General features: G+C 42.5%; 5 protein-coding genes across 5 annotated transcripts; 3 read left to right on the top strand and 2 right to left on the bottom strand.

Moving 5' to 3' along the window:
- Nucleotides 1-134: 134 nt before the first annotated feature.
- Nucleotides 135-1176, bottom strand: BDB00DRAFT_235504 (uncharacterized protein). The gene is made up of 2 exons (XM_053116590.1): nucleotides 948-1176; nucleotides 135-876 (listed from the first exon to the last, which is right to left on the bottom strand). Exons 1-2 carry the CDS (start codon nucleotides 1063-1065, stop codon nucleotides 314-316), a joined length of 681 nt encoding a protein of 226 aa, XP_052981757.1. The 5' UTR covers nucleotides 1066-1176; the 3' UTR covers nucleotides 135-313.
- A 1125-nt stretch (nucleotides 1177-2301) lies between these two features.
- BDB00DRAFT_235677 (RNA helicase-domain-containing protein) lies at nucleotides 2302-4525 on the bottom strand. Its single transcript, XM_053116592.1, has 7 exons — nucleotides 3732-4525; nucleotides 3388-3642; nucleotides 3211-3298; nucleotides 2945-3131; nucleotides 2640-2868; nucleotides 2572-2578; nucleotides 2302-2509 (listed from the first exon to the last, which is right to left on the bottom strand). The coding sequence occupies exons 1-7, from the start codon at nucleotides 4379-4381 to the stop codon at nucleotides 2468-2470; spliced, it is 1458 nt and encodes a 485-aa protein (XP_052981756.1). The 5' UTR covers nucleotides 4382-4525; the 3' UTR covers nucleotides 2302-2467.
- A 1461-nt stretch (nucleotides 4526-5986) lies between these two features.
- On the top strand, nucleotides 5987-9435 carry BDB00DRAFT_813527 (uncharacterized protein). The gene is made up of 12 exons (XM_053122771.1): nucleotides 5987-6675; nucleotides 6762-7138; nucleotides 7221-7492; nucleotides 7576-7616; nucleotides 7709-7717; nucleotides 7799-7873; nucleotides 7952-7991; nucleotides 8077-8133; nucleotides 8228-8357; nucleotides 8431-8529; nucleotides 8626-8732; nucleotides 8801-9435. Exons 1-12 carry the CDS (start codon nucleotides 6430-6432, stop codon nucleotides 9160-9162), a joined length of 1815 nt encoding a protein of 604 aa, XP_052981755.1. The 5' UTR covers nucleotides 5987-6429; the 3' UTR covers nucleotides 9163-9435.
- Nucleotides 9436-10970: 1535 nt separating this feature from the next.
- On the top strand, nucleotides 10971-13259 carry BDB00DRAFT_235398 (uncharacterized protein). Its single transcript, XM_053116588.1, has 6 exons — nucleotides 10971-11054; nucleotides 11141-11189; nucleotides 11288-11692; nucleotides 11801-12238; nucleotides 12322-13046; nucleotides 13127-13259. The coding sequence occupies exons 1-6, from the start codon at nucleotides 11016-11018 to the stop codon at nucleotides 13157-13159; spliced, it is 1689 nt and encodes a 562-aa protein (XP_052981754.1). The 5' UTR covers nucleotides 10971-11015; the 3' UTR covers nucleotides 13160-13259.
- A 115-nt stretch (nucleotides 13260-13374) lies between these two features.
- BDB00DRAFT_235431 (P-loop containing nucleoside triphosphate hydrolase protein) lies at nucleotides 13375-14916 on the top strand. Its single transcript, XM_053116589.1, has 2 exons — nucleotides 13375-13879; nucleotides 13949-14916. Exons 1-2 carry the CDS (start codon nucleotides 13538-13540, stop codon nucleotides 14717-14719), a joined length of 1113 nt encoding a protein of 370 aa, XP_052981753.1. The 5' UTR covers nucleotides 13375-13537; the 3' UTR covers nucleotides 14720-14916.
- Nucleotides 14917-18309: the final 3393 nt, after the last annotated feature.

Below are 18309 nucleotides of genomic sequence, written 5' to 3'. Positions count from 1 at the left end.
TTTAAATTGCAGGAAAGAAGAGTAGAGGGGCAAAGAAAGAAAGCTCGCTTTTCTTGGCAAGCTTACAGTTCATCCAATATACAAAGGAGGGTAAAATAATGGAAAATTATAAAGGTTGATGCCTCTTATGCTCTTTCGTTTTAACTATTTTACAACAACGCATATTGGTGTCCAAGGTATTATGTATACTTGGGGTGGAGAAAAAAGTGGAGAGTAAACTTTGCTCAAGCCCATCAAAACCAATCCTTCGAACCGTAACGCTAGAAAAGAGAAGAAGAGAGTCGTATTTTCTGCTCTCTTTCTTTCATTCTCTTTAATACTGAGTATATGCCTGGCTGGCTTGGCTGCGCAAATCGAAATCTTGACTCAGCATCGTTGATATGTCTTGCGATTTGTAGTCGTCATAGTGGTATCCAACTGTATCCTGGCTCATGAGATGATGATGATTGTTGTTGCTATTGTTGCTGTTGTTGCTTGTGGTGCCGCCCTGGCTTGCTAGTTCCGTCATCATGCGAAGACGATCGCTTTGAGAAAGGGCCAACCCGATCGAAGTTTGGCTACTGTAAAAGTTTTGCGACGCCGACGAACCACCTACTCCAGTGCCAGCAGAAGACCAACCCAATGCGTGGCCTGCAAACGTCGAAGAACCTGGTACATAGCGTGATGAGTTACTGATCTCGTTGCCGTGCTGCTTGACGTTCTTGCGATTAAACACGCTGGACTGTGAAAGGTCTTGTGTGAATGGGCCGCTAGCAGATGGGATAAATGGAATACTGAACTGTGACGACGGGAGCGAGCCGAGTTCGGATGGAATATAACCAACAGGATCGTGAGTTTGCATGAAATCTTGACCAAAGGCACGGTTACCACGACGATCTAGATTCCAGTTGTTGCTTTTAGCAAGACATATACCTCTTTTCACTCTTTTACTCGGATACGATACTTACTGTCGCTGGCTATCGGAGCCTTGGCAAAGGCCTCGCGGGCATCAATCTGGTGAGCCAGACCCTGACGGAACTTGTCATCCTTGCGATAAGATTTTCGAGGACGGCTGAATTGGATCATGGATACGCGCAGATTGTTCAAAGCACCATCCACGAGACAGGCCTTTTCCTTGTAATGAACAAGCAAATGATGCCACAAAGGATGCTAAATAAAAGCCAAAAGAAAATGTTTTTAGTAATTCGCAAATCATTAATGTATGCATCCTACGATTAAATTTACCTTGCTAAGGATCTTTGGATTACCAAGAATAACAACACCATACTTTGCACGCGTCAGCGCCACGTTGAGACGACGAGGATCGCTCAAGAAACCAATGCCCTGATGTTCGTTGCTACGGACACAGCTGAGAATGATATAATCTTTCTCACGGCCCTGGAAAGCATCCACACTGGCAACTTCGATTTCTTTGTACAAATCCTTGCGCAAGGAGCCATTGAACTGCATGTACTGGACAATGTACGACCGTTGGCCTTCGTAAGGTGTAACAACACCAATCTGGGATGGCAAGATACCGGCCTTCATAAACCGGGTCACAATCTTTTCGCAGTTGGACGCTTCGGTACGATTCAAATACGATGTGCCAGACGTAGAAATTTCTTCGTTGCCCAAATTGACATAGAACATCATCGGTGTTTCAGGAACAGGCCATGGGAAATCGACGTTTTTTCGCAAACGCTCTTGGGTGGTGATACCATTCTGGAGTGTACCCTCGTAAAACATGTTGCTGGGGAATTCAGACAAGCACGGATGCATACGATATTGAACCTGCAGACGGATGGGGCGGATACCGAGAATGACCAGACGTTCAAACAAGGATTGGCACAAACCAGCACGCGCGGCCTTTTTGTTCATGATGACAGGGCCAAGCTGCTGATGATCACCAACAAGCACGGCTTGCTTGCTTCCAAGAATAAGTGGGATCATGCATTCAGGTTCCGAAGCTTGGGTAGCTTCGTCGATAAGTACAGTGCGGAAACGCAGTTTAGCAACACGAGGATCACCAGCACCAACACAAGTACAGCAAATGACATCGGCATTCTACGGTACCAATAATATGATTAACACACCCATCTAGAACATCCGTCATACATAACAACCATGCTTACCTGCAATATTTCTCGTTCACATGATCTCTTCAACGACTTGTACTTCTTTTCATCCGAAGCACTCAATTCACCTTGTTCGCGCTTGAGTTGGATAAGCTTCTGCAACTCGACATTAGTATCATTATTGCGGACTTGCTCGTGCAATGTCAAGAACGAAACAGGAGAATCCAGTTCTTCACGAGACTTGGCTGTCAGGCGAACAACCTTCAGACCGGTCTGGTGGATTTTCTCGGCGAGTTGGTCGACAGCAACATTGGATGGCGCACAGACCAGGACTTGACCGGGATTCATCTTGGCCAAATGGTACACGATCGATGCGGAAGTCACGGTTTTACCAGTACCGGGAGGACCTTGGATCAAACTAAGCGGCTTTTGAAGGACGGATTTGACAGCATAGACTTGCGAATGATTTAGTTCCGGAAGATTAGGAGCTGAGAATCTAAAAAACACACACACATACATTGTTGCTAGTAAGTATATACGGCTTGTCAATATACTAAAAAACCCTTCCACATGTATAAAGCTTACCTTTTTGGCATCTGTGTCTTGAGCACCTGGGGTTCAACATCATGACCAAGAAGTCGGTGATAAATGTAACCACTGACACTCGTCTCGTCCACAGCAAACGTCTTCATAGCAAGTTGCATACGATCGAAGCTGGTTGATTTCCAGACAAAGTCGACCGAAAAGTTATGTGTGCATTCCACAGGGACCTTGTCCGTACGACGTAGTTCCAAAGCAACTTCATCACTGACATCTATTGTTTAAAGGGGGGTTGGGTTGGTCATTTGTTGTTTTGAAAGGCGAAACCAGCCTTTTATGATTGTACTTACTGTTGGGGATCTTGATAACATGACCGGCAGCTTCCCATGCTTCATGGAGCTCGCCACGATATCTCAAACGTAACTCATCACCCACGGCCAGTTTGACTTCACCCATTTCCAGCTTGGGAAAGTAGAACCATGCAATATTTTTTTGGTTCAAACCAACATCCCATCGTACAATGATATCGTCACATGTCTATTGTAAAAAGACAGCATAATAACGTCAGCACATGCATTTTTTGTGGCTCTGATTTCTCTTTCTCGCCGTGTCATACCTGAGATTCCTTTAACTTTTTGTCATAGTCGGCTTCCATCTTGACCAATGGTCCCAGAATGTTCTGGTACTGATAAGCATCTTCATATCTATATAGCCAAAGATATATACATAAGTGATCGCTGCAGAGACCCATTTCCTTCCTTTCCTCACATGGAAATTAGCAATATTCTTTTACCTCAACAAGACAGGATGGGGCTCATCATCCACACCGGGTTTCTCCAGATCCTCCAATGTCGCTTCACTGTTTTCTTTCCACAGCTCTTCCAACTTGTTGATCTGCTGAGACGTGATCTGACGTGCACGAAGCTGTTCTTGCTCCGATGGAATCTTGACGAGCCAAGTAAGGAAGCAACGATCATCGATCAAGGGCATCCACTGAGACGTATCCCAGTTCATATCTTTGGAAGAAGGCACTGCTGCACATGGTTGTCTAAAAATAATAAAAAGTTTTGAATCAGACACTTTCTTTTTGTAATATACGGGGGAAAATGACTGTCTTCCCACTGCTCTTTTTTTTACCTGCAAAGAAGAACAACGACTGTATCACTTTTCGCTGGAATAAATCCAAGCAAGAATACATTGCGACAGCCACAGTTGTAACACTCCAACACGGTCTCTCCCAAAGGCGATTCAGGATGCAGCATGACTTCTTTGTGTTTAGCACGGACCAAGTGATTGATGATGTGCGATCCAGAGGTATTGCCACGCGAGTTACAGAACCAACGACTGCAAGCAACACACTTTACCACAGAAGCAGGCGAATGGATACCGCAATAATTACAAGCATGTTCTGGAAGATCGCGCTCGTCGGGTTCACCCGTAACATTATCAAAGTTGTCGAAATCGTCTGTTTCTTCGAACTGGAAATCGTTCACAAATGACGTTCCATTGGATCGAGTGACGGCAGCAGTTTTGTCTGTTGTAGCCGCAGAAGCTGCCGCCGCCGATATCTTTGGAGTTGTAGCACTAATGCTAGTTATCGTCGATTGAGTAGCTCCGTTATTGTTGTTGTGGTCACCTAAAGACAAGGAAGCAAGTGAAAGGTCCGGATCATGATGATCGTTGCTTGGCTGCGTAAAATCGTTATAATCGTATTGCGAGGATTGTGTATCAGCTGAATACTCCAAGTACGTGAAATCGTCCTGAGAATTGACGTCGAATTGATCCATTTGCAAAGGACAAAGCCGTTTCTTTCCTGCCAACAATCCCAATCTTCGTCAAGTCACAGCTCCGGTTGAACTATTTTACCGGACCGCAGCACCACCAGCATCGGTGGACCCTGATATAAACTAAACATGTTTCACAACATTGCTTTTTAAGTAACAAGAAAAACAGGTGTATGTGCTGCGAATGCAGTACACTCTTATGTGTATGCGCTGTGATGCCCACACTATGCATAGCCTTTCTTTGAATTGCCAACAGCACCATCAGGTTTGTCAGAAACAATCCGACGTCGTTGAACGAGTACAGCAATAACTTCAACGACATGTGGGCGACCGACACGATTTATTAAAAGAGCCCCCCCCCCACAATGATTCTTTGGCTGATCAGCTTGGCGAACAAACAAAGAAAAGAGTAATCTTGAAAACGCAGAAATATCGTCAAGGATGCAATAGAGCACAAGAAGGAAAAGGCAGACACACCGATCATGTATACTATCCAACAACTGCGGTCGAAGCGTCGGTACGAGTGCCGGCAAATAGCCAAACATCTGCAACTTGGTAGCCAATCACCAAAACAAGCAAGAGAAGTTGACTGTCGAGCCCGATCATGCATACATCGCTTGCACAAGAACGAGATACAGATAAAGGAGAAGATATATCCTTGCTTTGAAGTGGTTGTACATAAAAAGGTATTATCAGTAGATGTATGCTAATTTCATCATTATATTGCTTCACAGAATCCACTGTTATGAAGGGTGACCAAGGCAGCCTTGCTCCTGGGGATGAGGTAGAACTTGCTTCCTATCTTGAACACTCTGCTCAAGACCTCTTCACGCTTTTCCGAATTTATATGTTAGAGGTTCTAATCTTAGACACATACGTTTATCGGAATGATAATCTAATTGATGACTAAGATCTAGTGACAGTGTCACTACTAGTGACGACGAGATAGAACTTGGGGAGGTTAGAATTTCTCTCTGTTGCCATTTAATTCTTTAATGAAATCAGCAGCGCGTTGATCTGAGGTATATGACTTCTAATATAGCGCTCATCGCCTGTCGTTTATAAAGTGGAACCACCGAACTGGGAATTCTGGTGACTATAATGGCTGATCATAAAGCTGCCAATGAAGAGGAGGCGTAAGAAGAGGAACTAGCGCAGCAAGAAACACAAGGAGATGTGATTCTCTCCAGAGTACAGCCATGATTATCGCTGCTGTTACCCAATCTTTTTCTCCTATCAAATCACCACTTCCCCTCTTCGACCCTACCAACCCAACAGCAACAGCAACACATTTCACAATTTGTGCACTTGATGCTTCCATAGTTTTCCTGGACATGTTTTTTGCGCGCTCCCCCGCCCTTCTTCCCGAAACATCGCATGAGCGCCAAAATTTCGGATTCTCGACCGTTGAAACTTCAAATCAATGCATGCTTGTGGTTACTGTTGTCGCTGCTAGAAACGAGTGTCAGCTAATGTATAGCGAAATATGCTCTACATATATAACTAAACCCATGTACTGCAAAATCAATAACTGGAGAAACAGTACATCTCATATAAACTTTCTCAAATAAAGCCCACCAATGAAAAAAGTCCTGGAATGATGTATGCCAAGAAACCTTCACTCGCAAGTTTATTAAGAAAATTATGCGCAGTTCTTTATATATAGCAGAATGTTGATACAAAGTACTTTCCGAGGCTGTTCTGTTTGTCGTATGCAGCCTGTATTGCTACAACGAATCAATGTACGGGGAGTGCGGATATAGTACCTTTGGGTATTTAGTATTCTTTTACTGGGCATAAGAACACGAAATTATTTAGCAGAAGTTTATAAAGCATCATAATGCCTACATAGCTTTCGTCATTTTCAAACATTATGCTTCTTTTTTGTGCAGCAAAGGCTGCTAGCGTAGAGAAATGCTTAATTTCGCGTGAGCTCATTATTAGGTTGTGAGTGGTGTTGTCTACGAATGCGAAAAATTCTATCCTGTTTCACACCCGTTTTTAGGACCATATATCATTTTTTTACCTCTCACTTTGTGATATTCTGAGACATGACCAAAGAAACAAAGTTTACAGGATATAAAAAGAAAAAATCTGTCCACTGGGTCGACTCTTTATCCTGTTCGTCTCAACACATGAAGTTCTTCTTGCTCGCCATCAAGATCAACGACGATCTCCGAACTCGAATTTGTGCTGCGATCAAAAAAGAAGGCCATCTTGCGATTGAATGTTGCGACGATGCTGACTATATTGTGACATCGTTGAGGAGTCCTGAACGGATTGCACGTCATGTCAAGGTACATGGCGTTGGGTTGTTGGGAAAGGAGAGCGAAAGAGCTTGGCACTAACTGTTTTGTTTGTTTTATATTTAAATTGCTTGTAGCACACAATCCCGGTTGTACACATGGATTGGATTTTAAAAGAAACAATGCAGCAAAATGAATTGGCGAAGCACATTATCAATATCCATATCAAAAAGCGTAAAATCAAAGAAGAAGAAGAAGACGGCCAAGACGATAAGATCAGGGCACAGAAAGAACAAAAACAGGAACAGCCGCCCAACAAGAAGCATTCAGATACTATCGAGTTATCATCGTCTGAAGACGAAGAAGAAGGACAACCAGCGTCGACTACATCGGCAGAAACCATTCCTCGACAAGTCAGATCGTGGGATATGCTGCAAGATACCTACTCCAAACACGGATGCAAAATCACTCCACGTATGGTCGTTACAGGACATCGACCTCCTCCTAAGCTGATGTAAGCATTATACAAAACTTTAACGTATCATTACCGTCGTCTTCTTTTGTGATCGAATTAATCGATGATATAAAATTCGTAGTAAAGGAGAAAGTTACCAGACAACCACGACGAATGCATCCACCTCGCAAGAGAATTGGTCTGACTTCAATTTCACAACCGACGGAGATACCACAGATGGTGAAGACGATAATGACGGTGACAACAGCAATAGCAGTGTATCGGTAGTTGCCGATGATGATTACGCCGAAAAGCTTGGTGTGTATGCCTGCCAACGGCCATGTGATTGGAATCCTTTCAATAAAGGTATTGTTGAGATACTCGAGTTCTTGGAATATGCTCGAGAATTACAAGGTAATATAAAAGTTTCTATTCTTTTGCACGCATCGACATATGACGATGTGTCTGAAAGCTCAACATCTTGAATTTTTGTGTAGGTGACAAGATGAATAGTCGCAGTTATCGGATTGCAGCTAGTGTGAGCTTTTTTCTTTGTTCGCTCTTGTCATGTTAAAAAAATATTAATGGTTCTTTGTAGTCCTAATCAACCCCAATTCTGTTTTTAAATAGGTAATCCGGGTATGTGATTATACTTCCATTACAAAGAGAATACAGGTATTAGAATAGTGGAGCTCATGTACTGAGCATGTTTTTGAATAGGCACATCCTAAAAAGATCAAGTCTGCAAAGCAAGCAAAAAAGTTACCTGGAATTGGCGAGAAAACGGGCCGAATAGTAAGTCCATATTACTCGCCTTGTTATTGTATGCAAATAAATCGCCGCATCAAATTCTCACCAGCATACGCATAATAGATTAGCGATTTTTTACGTAACGGATCTGTGCAGGATGTCGGTAAGGCACAAATGTTCAGTAAAAAAATTATATGGATGCCGGTGGGTTTTTTTAACGAGCTCTTCTTGTTTTATAATTGTAATAGAGCTGTTGAAAGCAGATCCTGAATTCCAAGTTCTTGAAACTTTTTATAACGTTCATGGTAATATACAAAACTCAGTAGAAGCTGTACAAAAGTGAGCAAGAGCTTTGTAGCAATGTACACACCTTATTTTAACAGTTATTTTATCCAAAAGGTGCTGGATCGTATACTGCGCGTGAATGGTATCGAAAAGGTCATCGGACGCTAAGTGATGTGCTGGCACATGAAAAGCTATCGCGGGACCAAGAGATTGGTATCAGATACTATCACGATTTCAAGAAGAAGTAAGTTATACCGAATCGAATGTGCTATGATGATTACTTTACTCAAGATATGCAATTGATCACCCTGTTTTAGAATCCCACGTGCAGAGGTTGAAAAAATTGCACGAACAATATCCGAGATTCTCAAAGAACATTTTTATGGTGCGACATTGACTGTGTGCGGAAGCTACCGGTATGTGTTTCTGACAGGATATACATTTTATTTTTTGTTTTACGTTAAATAGTCGCTCCCTCTAAATGGTTGTTGCATCAAAATATGTTACTATAGGCGCGGCAAACCTGAGTCCGGCGATGTGGATATCATCATGACGCACAAAGAAAACCCAGTGTCGTCAATGCTACTAGTTGGTCTATTGGAAATATTGAAGTCGAAGAGTAGGTTCTTTGTCTTACATGTTTTTGTCTACAAATATATTCTCCACTCTTACCCTGTGATATTACAGATTTGCTGGTGGAAATAATCAGCATGGGATCTGACTGTCAGCTCCGTGACGGTGACGACGAACATTTACGATCTGATCAAGCGCTATGCATCTGGCGACAACCGGGAAGCTCCATCTGTCGTCGTGTCGACTTTGTTGTCTCCCCTTACGAAAACTATCCTGTTGCAGTGTTGGCCTGGACGGGCTCCAGTCATTTCGAGCGAAGCATTCGGCTTTATGCCAAGAAAGTCATGGATATTAAGGTGACATCGCATGGATTGTATTCGCGTGCTACGGAAAAACGATTGTCAGTGGAAAGCGAACAGCATGCGTTTGAAATACTCAATTTGAAATGGCTCGAGCCAACTCAACGCAATTGTTGAAAGCAACCAGCAGAAACCTCCTCCCCCCTTTCAGACCCTAAGCGCTCTGTTTATACAGAAAGCTCTAATTGCTTGTATACCCTTCTTTCTTTCCCCATTTCCTCAAACATATTTGTACTATTGCTACTTCTCCATCGGCTGCTCTCGCCGATCTAATTTTCCCTTATTCAAATAGCTTTAATTTTCTATACACACTTTTCGCGATCACTCATGAAATGATTACTAAGCAATTTTTTCTGCCACTCCTCTAACTTACGCTAGTCAATTTTTGCGTGGTCATTATTGCATACAGCAGAAAGTTTATATTTGTTTAATGATATGCCAAACGTCTTGGTATATCACTGTAAAGGATCGTAACATCGTTCGGATTTATTTCAAGGGAACAAGAAGTATCCTTTAACTTCTGCTCGTCTGCTCTTTGCCTAAAACAGATACATTCTTGCATTGTAAATTGTTTACAAGATGCTGCAGGTGCAGGAGAAACAGCGTATGGCAAAGGTATCATATAGAAGCATTGTACATAGATGGCAAATGATTACAAATTTCACTCCATTTTTTATGAGATTCAGTGCAAAAGTGAGGGCGTGTGACATGCAAGTATCATAATTGAATTCGTCTATGTGCACACAGTAATGATAAAGATGACAGCTATTTTATTACTGATTTTGCTCCCGAAAAAGCTGATCGCGCCAGTCGTACGATTGTCGTGGCTGCAGGCGTGTAATCATAATATCCCCTTGATTTTTCACACACTAATGATGAAATGATTGCTCTGTACTTGTTGTCGCGCCTGTGATAGTTCAGAAACACGAAAGTGTACTGGTTTAAACGTAAGCTATTACTGTATGTGAATTCAAGCACATATTTCTGAGCAGAGGTGTCTACCTTGCTGATAGCATGCCACTATGAGTTTGTATATGAGAACTCACTTTTTTCGTTTCTGCATGGTCAGCTTACTCGACCCCGGAAGAAGAAACTCTCACAGACAGAGTTTGGACAGATGAGACGACACAATTGAGCCTTATGTCACAAAAAAGAGAGGAATGATAAAAAAGAAACAGTGTGAGAGTAAAAATGAAAAGAGGACGGATGCATCTAAATACTATTTCCATTCGTTCCTCGTTTCTCTTTCTCCACTTTGTGTAAATGCGAAAAAAATGTGGACTCGATTTTATACGTTTGATTCACTGTATTACTATATAACAGGACGAGCTGTTTGGATACGTTCCGCGACAGGAGTATATACTGCGAATAATCCTTCAAGAAGAATGGAAGCAACAACAACAATATTATTGTTCAAAGGAAACTACATTCTTTTGTCTTCTTATTTACGCGTTGCCTCTATATTTCAAACCGTTTTTGAGTACCTTTCGTTTTGCTTTTTGTGCTACTTGAAATTGGTCCACGTACCTCTTGTGCGTGCATCGCAGATACAGTAGCGATGTTTCCTTGCTTTTGTTAGTGTTCTACGAGTAGTAAAGAGATCATCGTCTTCATAAGGATGAAGTTCTTCCTTCCTATTCCTTCATCATCAATCCTCTAGAGGACCTTCTTTCTGTGTATCACATCTGTCGACTTCTAATAGTCGTGCAGGAGCGGAAAAAACGAGGGCTTCTTCTCCAGAATAGCATAAACTTATGGGTTATTAGGTAAATCAAGCAGTATATCGCAAATAATGTTTGTAGCAACTATCGATGTATGCTGCGGCTCTGCTGTGAATCAATCAATAAGTGTGGTTGCAGTTTAATACCAAGTGACAGCAACCAATGTCGGAGGTACCGCAGTTATTCAAAAATTGGAAAAAAAGACATATCTTTCGACTTCTGATTTTTTATTTCTTAGCGAACAATTTAATGGATTTAAACACATGGGTATCCGACAATGCCATGAAGGTAACGATTCTTACAAAAACATTAAGTGTCCTGCTGCTATAAAAAAAGGAATGGTATCTAACAGGCTTGCGTTGCACATTATATAGCTATTTGGCATGTCCGAGCGAACGATGGTTGATTTCATAATCGCCACAGGTATACCTTTTGAATAGGAACATATAGATCGATTTGTTGTATTCATCGCACTAGATCTTATGAAAGGTAGACTAACAAGTTATGTCTATATCTCATAGCTCGAAAATCTTCTTCACCCGACGCACTGTACAGCTCGTTACAAGCTGCCGGAGCACCTTCCGATGATTCAGCACGACGATTCGCATTGGAACTGTACGGACGAGTACCACACAAGCAATCGACGTCAGTTGCAGCTGCTGCTGCGGTAGCAGCCAAAGCACAACGTAAAAAAGAGGAAAAAGAAGCTGCGAAATTACGAAAAGCAAATGCATCGTTCCAGACGTTATTGGAAGAGCCAACACATACTCGTGACGACGACCAAGACGACGACCAACGGCGTTTACGTAAAATGGAGAAAAAATTGCGAAAGAAACAAAAGCGAGAAAAAGAAGAATCAAATGCTTTGATGAGTGATGACGACACAGAGATCAAAACTACGGCACGCGACCGTAAACGGAAAAAAGGTAATTTACTGTGAGCTTCTTTTTTACGGGTGAACTTACAACATGGAGAAATGGGCAAATAAGAAGGGCTGTCATTAAAGATACTGAGCTGTTATTTGCACTATATAGAAGAAACCGAAGAGCAGGAAGACTTGGACGAAAAAGAAAAAGAAGAAGAGCGATTACGGGATATTGCTGAACGTGATGCACTTGCCAACCGTATTAAGGAAAAAGATAAGGAAAAGACGAAGCAGATGGTTGAAGATCGTTCGTCTAAAGAAGGCAGCGAAGCACGCAAACGAAGGAATTTGGGTGATGACAAAGATGCACGGAAATCAGTATTACCATCCATCCGTGAACGTTCTCGGCAAGAGTATCTCAAACTGCGTGAACAGCAACGATTGGAACTTTTGCGCAAACAGATTGAAGATGAAGAGTTTTTGTTCAGAGATCAAAAGTTGACCAAGCGCGAAATCCAGGAACACGAGTACAACAAACAGGTGCTGGCACTTGCGGAAGCTCGACTCCAAATTGACACAAAGGAAGATGCCTACATGATGCCGGAAGGTAAGAAGGGAAAAACTTTTGTATCGTTAATAATAAGCAAAGTCGACACACCAAATAACCTCTCTTATTGTAAACCATTATAGATTATATCACGGAAAAGGGCAAAATCGACAAGAAGAAAAAAGAAAGCGCCTTGTACAAACGATATGAGGATGATGAGCAGTTTATTTCGGAACAAGATCAATGGGAGCAATTGCAAATACAAAAATCAGCACGACGACCTGAACGTGAAGGAGAAGACGATTATGAACTTGTGTTCGATGATGATCAGAAGATTGACTTTGTCATGGCAGCCAAACTCAACGAGCCCGAGGGTGAGGATGCCGAGTTGATGGATCGGATAGACGAAGCCGAACGTAGAGCCAAGTCTATCGAAGAAACACGAAAATCTCTCCCTATTTATCAATACCGTGACGAATTGATCCAGGCCATTAACGATTTTCAGGTGCTTATTATTGTCGGTGAAACTGGTAGTGGAAAGACAACGCAGTTACCGCAGTATCTGTACGAGGCTGGCTATACAAAGGACGGATTGAAGATTGGATGTACACAGCCGCGTCGTGTGGCCGCCATGAGCGTAGCAGCACGTGTGGCAGAGGAAATGGGTGTTCATCTTGGCAGCGAAGTCGGCTACAGTATTCGTTTTGAGGACTGCACGACGGATAAAACGACAGTAAAATACATGACTGATGGTATGCTTCTTCGCGAGTTCATGACGGAACCCGATCTGGCTTCATACAGCTGTATGATCATTGATGAGGCCCACGAACGTACATTGTCGACCGATATTCTGTTTGGACTTATTAAGGTACAATGCATACTATCGGAATTTAGAAACGAGAACTAGTACGCTTATACTAATTGACATGTATTATAGGATATTGCCAGATTTCGACCCGATCTCAAGTTATTGATTTCTAGCGCTACCATGAACGCACAAAAGTTTTCTGAGTTCTTTGATGATGCACCCATCTTTAATATTCCCGGTCGGCCGTACCCAGTGGAGATCTATTATACAAAGGCACCCGAAGCAAACTATTTACGTGCTGCTATCACACAAGTTCTGACGATCCATGTTACTCAAGGTCGAGGCGATATTCTTGTTTTTTTAACAGTAAGTCTCTTCGTCTTTGCTCTAGTGTATATTTGAAATCGTATCTTTAACTGATGGTTGGTTGATATTAGGGTCAAGATGAAATTGAAGCCGCGCACGAGGGTCTCAATCAAGCATGTAAAGCTCTGGGCAGCAAGATCGCCGAGCTTATTATCTGTCCGATCTATGCCAACCTTCCATCCGACATGCAGTCCAGGATCTTCGAGCCTACACCAGAAGGTGCACGAAAAGTCATTTTAGCCACCAATATCGCAGAAACATCCATCACTGTGGACGGTGTATCGTTTGTCATTGATCCAGGATACGGCAAGCAAAAATCATTCAACCCTCGAACGGGTATGGAGGCATTAACGGTGACACCGTGCTCCCGCGCTTCTGCGACACAACGTGCTGGTCGTGCTGGAAGAACAGGTCCTGGCAAGTGCTTCCGTCTTTATACCCAATGGGCATTTTACAACGAAATGGATGAAAATACCCAACCGGAAATTCAGCGTGTCAACCTTTCCAACGTCATTTTGTTGCTAAAGGTAGATCTTTAAGGGATAGTATAGATTCATACGAGGTATACTTATACTAATATCAACCTTGTATTACAGAGTCTGGGTGTGAACGATCTATTGAACTTTGACTTTTTGGATCCTCCTCAAGAAGATACTGTGATTCGCGCATGTAGTCAACTTTATGCACTCGGTGCATTCAACGATCAAGGACAGCTGACCAAGCTAGGTCGACGTATGGCCGAATTTCCTATGGATCCTACCTTATCCAAAGCCATTGTTGCTTCCGAAAAGTATGGCTGTACTGAAGAGGTCGTTTCAATCTGTGCTATGCTTTCTGAACAGAGCTCATTATTGTATCGACCCAAGGACAAGAAGCTGCTGGCTGACACAGCACACCAGAACCTAGTGGCACTTGGTGGCGATCATCTAACTTTACTCAACATTTGGACCCAGTGGGTTGAGACCGATTATTCTATACAATGGTGTTACGAGAACTTTATTCAGCATCGAACACTAGAACGAGTCCGTAATGTCCGTGATCAGCTTGTCCAGCTGCTCGACCGTGTCGAGGTCCCACTCATTAGCAACCCGAATCCAGCAGATATTACACCGATACAAAAAGCTGTCACCTCCGGCTTTTTCTTTAACGGTGCCCGCCTGAACCGTTCTGGCGAATCATATCGTACCATTAAGCAGAATCAAACTGTACACGTCCACCCGAGTAGCAGTATGCTCGAAAAGAAACCAAGATGGGTTGTTTATTATGAATTGGTGTTGACAAGCAAAGAGTATATGCGTCAAGTGATGGAGATCCAACCAAACTGGTTATTAGAAGGTAAAGTATTGTATGAATCTTTTTTTTTGTGAAAGTGTGCTGGGAGCTGGTTTTTTTCTACCTGTATACTCATTTGAATGCATATCCTATTAGTTGCACCTCACTACTATACCCAGACAGATTTGGATAATTTGGATGACAAGAAGAAAATGCCAAAGAATCATAAGCAATAAATTAATTCACAAAAGCCAATAAATCTTGTACATTTTCAACACGAATAACATAATAGGAATAGATTTATTCAATTGTTGAGTTCTGCTCTCAGGATTAAGTCAATACGGGTCTTTTTCTGTGTTGATATGGTTGATCACAAGTATGTTGTATCATGCATACACGTCAGGGATATAAGGATAGAAAGACACAATAGAAATCAGTCAGTCCATATCTGGCTTAAGTCGACGCTGTTTTTTCTCCAATAAAGGTATATAGTGAACATGACTTAAACGGCAAGTTCATCCCAGTTTCGATTACAAGACATGACCGAAAAGCCCGTTTACGTTGAGAGTCAACGATGTGCTTAGAGGAAGGCAACCAGTCCATCTTTGAAAAACCATAATGTTTTAAGACAGCATGTCGTTTCGCTTCTAGATATTGGTTTCATCCGAGCTATTCTCTCATAATGATCGTTGACCCAGCTGTTGAACTGGCATTTACTTGTATGTCCTTTATCCGTACAGTTGGTGTCTTCAAATCATCAATCCCGAGCGCTTGTAAAGTAATTCTCAAAAGTGGTGATAAGTTCGGACGACTTTCTTTGATGATCAAAAAGCACACTTCATGTTGCTGGTTCCTGATGCTGTATGCAATTAAAAACGTGCATATATCATAATCATCATTCATGCTGACATAGTTTCTAAAGAAAATCCCAATCCCACGGCGACGGATAATATGTAACGTTCTTTACTCGATGCCACAGGCCGTTACTGCTCAGATCCTCCCCGTTAACAGGTGAAACTGAGGAAGCAATTCAAAGCAGCTGTAAACAGGGGGGGGAAGGCCACCTGATAAGCACCGTCCAGACACACACCGCCTTATTATGTCAGCTCTGCTTTATGCTGATGATGTTGCCGTGCTGGGATCACCAGACGATAGTGATGCAGCTGCTTCATGTTGCCGAGCAACATTCACTTGACCTCGGATACCGTTGGCACCCTGAAAATGGTGCCATAATCGAGCGTCCGTCAACAACAACAATACCAACAGCACCAAAATCCTCCCAGCTTTACAACACGGCGATACCAAAAGTACAGCAATATCAATATCTAGGGATACCCTTCAATTATGTTGGTACTGTATCAATGCTGATCTCCTAATAAACCAGCGCACCGCAAAAGCGACAGGCAACATGGTATATTACGGCACTTAGGCATCCACCAGTATGGCATCGGTCTCTGGATAGCGTTGCGCGCATACCGTACCTTTATCCGCCCAGTGCTGGAGTACGGCCTTGGCATTACAACATTGTCGTCCAAGCAGATGGAGGAGTTACACAATGCGCAGAAAGGTTGCATAAAAATGGCACTAAACCGTAGTATCAAGACACAGTTTCAGACGATCGTCCCTTTGGTCCTGGCCGATATACATACCATCAGTGCAACTGCGCACACGTGTACTCGAACTCAAGTTTGCAAGCCGACTTTGCGAGCTCCCGGTCACGACTATGGTCCGCGCAGTTGAACTGACGCTCTTATGTAACAAAGACCGCGACAAGCAATGGAAAAAATCTGACCTCGCACAATACAAGAATCTCGACTATTAAATAAGCTAAAATATGGAAGCGGTTCCATAAGCGACCCTATTAAGCAGACGACCAAGGAAAAGCGAGACGATTAAATACAAAATGATCAGCTGCATGCGATACACACGCATAGTTAAGCCCATCCTCTATCTGGCTGCTTACTCTCGGGATGGCCACCGCCTTGTCAAGTGACGTATGCATTGGCTTCCATCATATCCACTTAAAGATTGTCGCTGTGGGGTAACGGAAGCCAAATGTGAACACTTTGCTAGCTGCCCTCTGCTACAACTTAAACTGAGGGAGCTCACTGAAGCATTCGGCATGATACCAGCGCTACCTATCAACAGCCTGACGATAGATCACATCATGGATAGTCTCCCTCGTTTTGACACAGGATATCTTGTGGCATAGCCTGGCCTGCGCTAATTCATGCCCTCAGGGAGATAGACCGGTTACGTCCTCCTGGAAACACCTATGACGACGATGACGTACCAGCTCCAGAAGCTGCATTAAAACCTCCTCCACTGGCTGCTTACACCAAGAGCACAAAGACAGTAACTCTCATATTTGTACTTCACGTCTATCGTGTGTTGTATAACTCTCTTCTCTTCTTTTATCTCCCCCGTCCACCACACATACTATTCTCTTTTCACTAGCATAACCTTTTGCGCCCAATGGTTTTTTCAGTTATAGCACCCCATCATATTACAGACATATTTCACATCATCCTGTACCGCAAGGAAGCGACCACATGCCCAATTGGCGCCGGTGCATTCAGTCTTCCACAATAGAAACTGGTGTTTTTAGGTTACCTTGGTCCGGTGACCTGCCTGTTGCTTTTTCACGTTATCCTTAGTTTGGTACATTTTTGTCAATTGCTCAATTCTACAAAGAACTACTAAGTTTAAACTAGGCGTCCTTTCAATCATTGCCACATCAGTTGCTGTTATATATGCGAACTCATCTTCTGACTCATATATTACTATCACTCTTATTGCTTATTTCGTTGATATTCATTACACGACACGTTACTTATAAATGGTATTTCGACGTCTAAAAATATTAAAAAAGACATGTACCAAAAAGAGATTACCCTCTATATCCAACTTTCACTCTAGGAGCAAAATTCTTTTTGAAACCATTCCAAAGTGGATTGGAATGGCAGAGCGTAGGTCACAAATTTCTTTGTTGTTGTCGAGCTCCACTACAGTCAACCCCCATTAACGTCAACCCGATAACGTCAACCCCCAATAGCACCACCCGATTCACTGGTACCCTTTCAAAATTTAGCAGTTAAAGATTTTGCCAATTTTCTACCCCCAGTGGTCGTCAACCTTTGATATGGTCAACACTTTTGCTGGTACCCTGAGGGTTGACATTAACGGGGGTCGACTGTACTTGCTATGTAGCCCACAGGTAAAAAAAAACTAGTATAAAAATGTCGCAGTACTATGAAAACAATAAATAAATAAAGCACGTATCATCGCATCGTTCACGATAAATGCTTGGATAGTTATACACCACAATAGAGTTGTTTTCTTTACGCGTCACGCATCAAGCAGCAGTAAGATAAAATGAGCTTTACCTCACTTTTCTTCTTTTGAGTTGGGGAATCGTAGTCCCTGAGGTGTTGTTTATGTTTACAATTGACACCCTGTCTCTCTTTACACGTGAAGGTGAAGAAGGCTCGTAAATTAATAATAACACTCTATGTGTAACAGTAAGCGAAGTCGATGGTATGGTTTCACCATATAACAGTAAATGATGTCGGCTGCATAACTTGACATGTAATTTAAATGAGTTATATCTTATTGGATCAGAAACCAAAGTTCACCTTGGGACGCGGCTTTTCATGGTGATAAGTGACCCTCCTCTTGCTGCACC

Source organism: Zychaea mexicana (assembly GCF_025766255.1).
Source record: "Zychaea mexicana strain RSA 1403 chromosome Unknown BDB00scaffold_20, whole genome shotgun sequence".
Lineage (NCBI taxonomy): Eukaryota > Fungi > Mucoromycota > Mucoromycetes > Mucorales > Lichtheimiaceae > Zychaea > Zychaea mexicana.
The sequence above is the reverse complement of the archived record's forward strand: the minus strand, read 5'-3'. Positions and strand labels throughout refer to the sequence as shown.

Excerpts from the sequence above, each read along its gene's own strand:
- BDB00DRAFT_235504 (XM_053116590.1), bottom strand. The coding sequence starts at position 1,065 with ATGATCCAATTCAGCCGTCCTCGAAAATCTTATCGCAAGGATGACAAG. Across the intron at positions 877-947 it reads GGCTCCGATAGCCAGCGACA|ATCGTCGTGGTAACCGTGCC; the intron begins GTAAGTATCGTA and ends ACTGGAATCTAG.
- BDB00DRAFT_235677 (XM_053116592.1), bottom strand. The coding sequence starts at position 4,381 with ATGGATCAATTCGACGTCAATTCTCAGGACGATTTCACGTACTTGGAG. Across the intron at positions 3,643-3,731 it reads GTCGTTGTTCTTCTTTGCAG|ACAACCATGTGCAGCAGTGC; the intron begins GTAAAAAAAAGA and ends TATTATTTTTAG. Across the intron at positions 3,299-3,387 it reads CCCCATCCTGTCTTGTTGAG|ATATGAAGATGCTTATCAGT; the intron begins GTAAAAGAATAT and ends TTGGCTATATAG.
- BDB00DRAFT_813527 (XM_053122771.1), top strand. The coding sequence starts at position 6,430 with ATGACCAAAGAAACAAAGTTTACAGGATATAAAAAGAAAAAATCTGTC. Across the intron at positions 6,676-6,761 it reads GGATTGCACGTCATGTCAAG|CACACAATCCCGGTTGTACA; the intron begins GTACATGGCGTT and ends AATTGCTTGTAG. Across the intron at positions 8,134-8,227 it reads AACTTTTTATAACGTTCATG|GTGCTGGATCGTATACTGCG; the intron begins GTAATATACAAA and ends TTTATCCAAAAG.
- BDB00DRAFT_235398 (XM_053116588.1), top strand. The coding sequence starts at position 11,016 with ATGGATTTAAACACATGGGTATCCGACAATGCCATGAAG. Across the intron at positions 11,055-11,140 it reads TATCCGACAATGCCATGAAG|CTATTTGGCATGTCCGAGCG; the intron begins GTAACGATTCTT and ends CACATTATATAG. Across the intron at positions 11,190-11,287 it reads TGATTTCATAATCGCCACAG|CTCGAAAATCTTCTTCACCC; the intron begins GTATACCTTTTG and ends TATATCTCATAG.
- BDB00DRAFT_235431 (XM_053116589.1), top strand. The coding sequence starts at position 13,538 with ATGCAGTCCAGGATCTTCGAGCCTACACCAGAAGGTGCACGAAAAGTC. Across the intron at positions 13,880-13,948 it reads ACGTCATTTTGTTGCTAAAG|AGTCTGGGTGTGAACGATCT; the intron begins GTAGATCTTTAA and ends CTTGTATTACAG.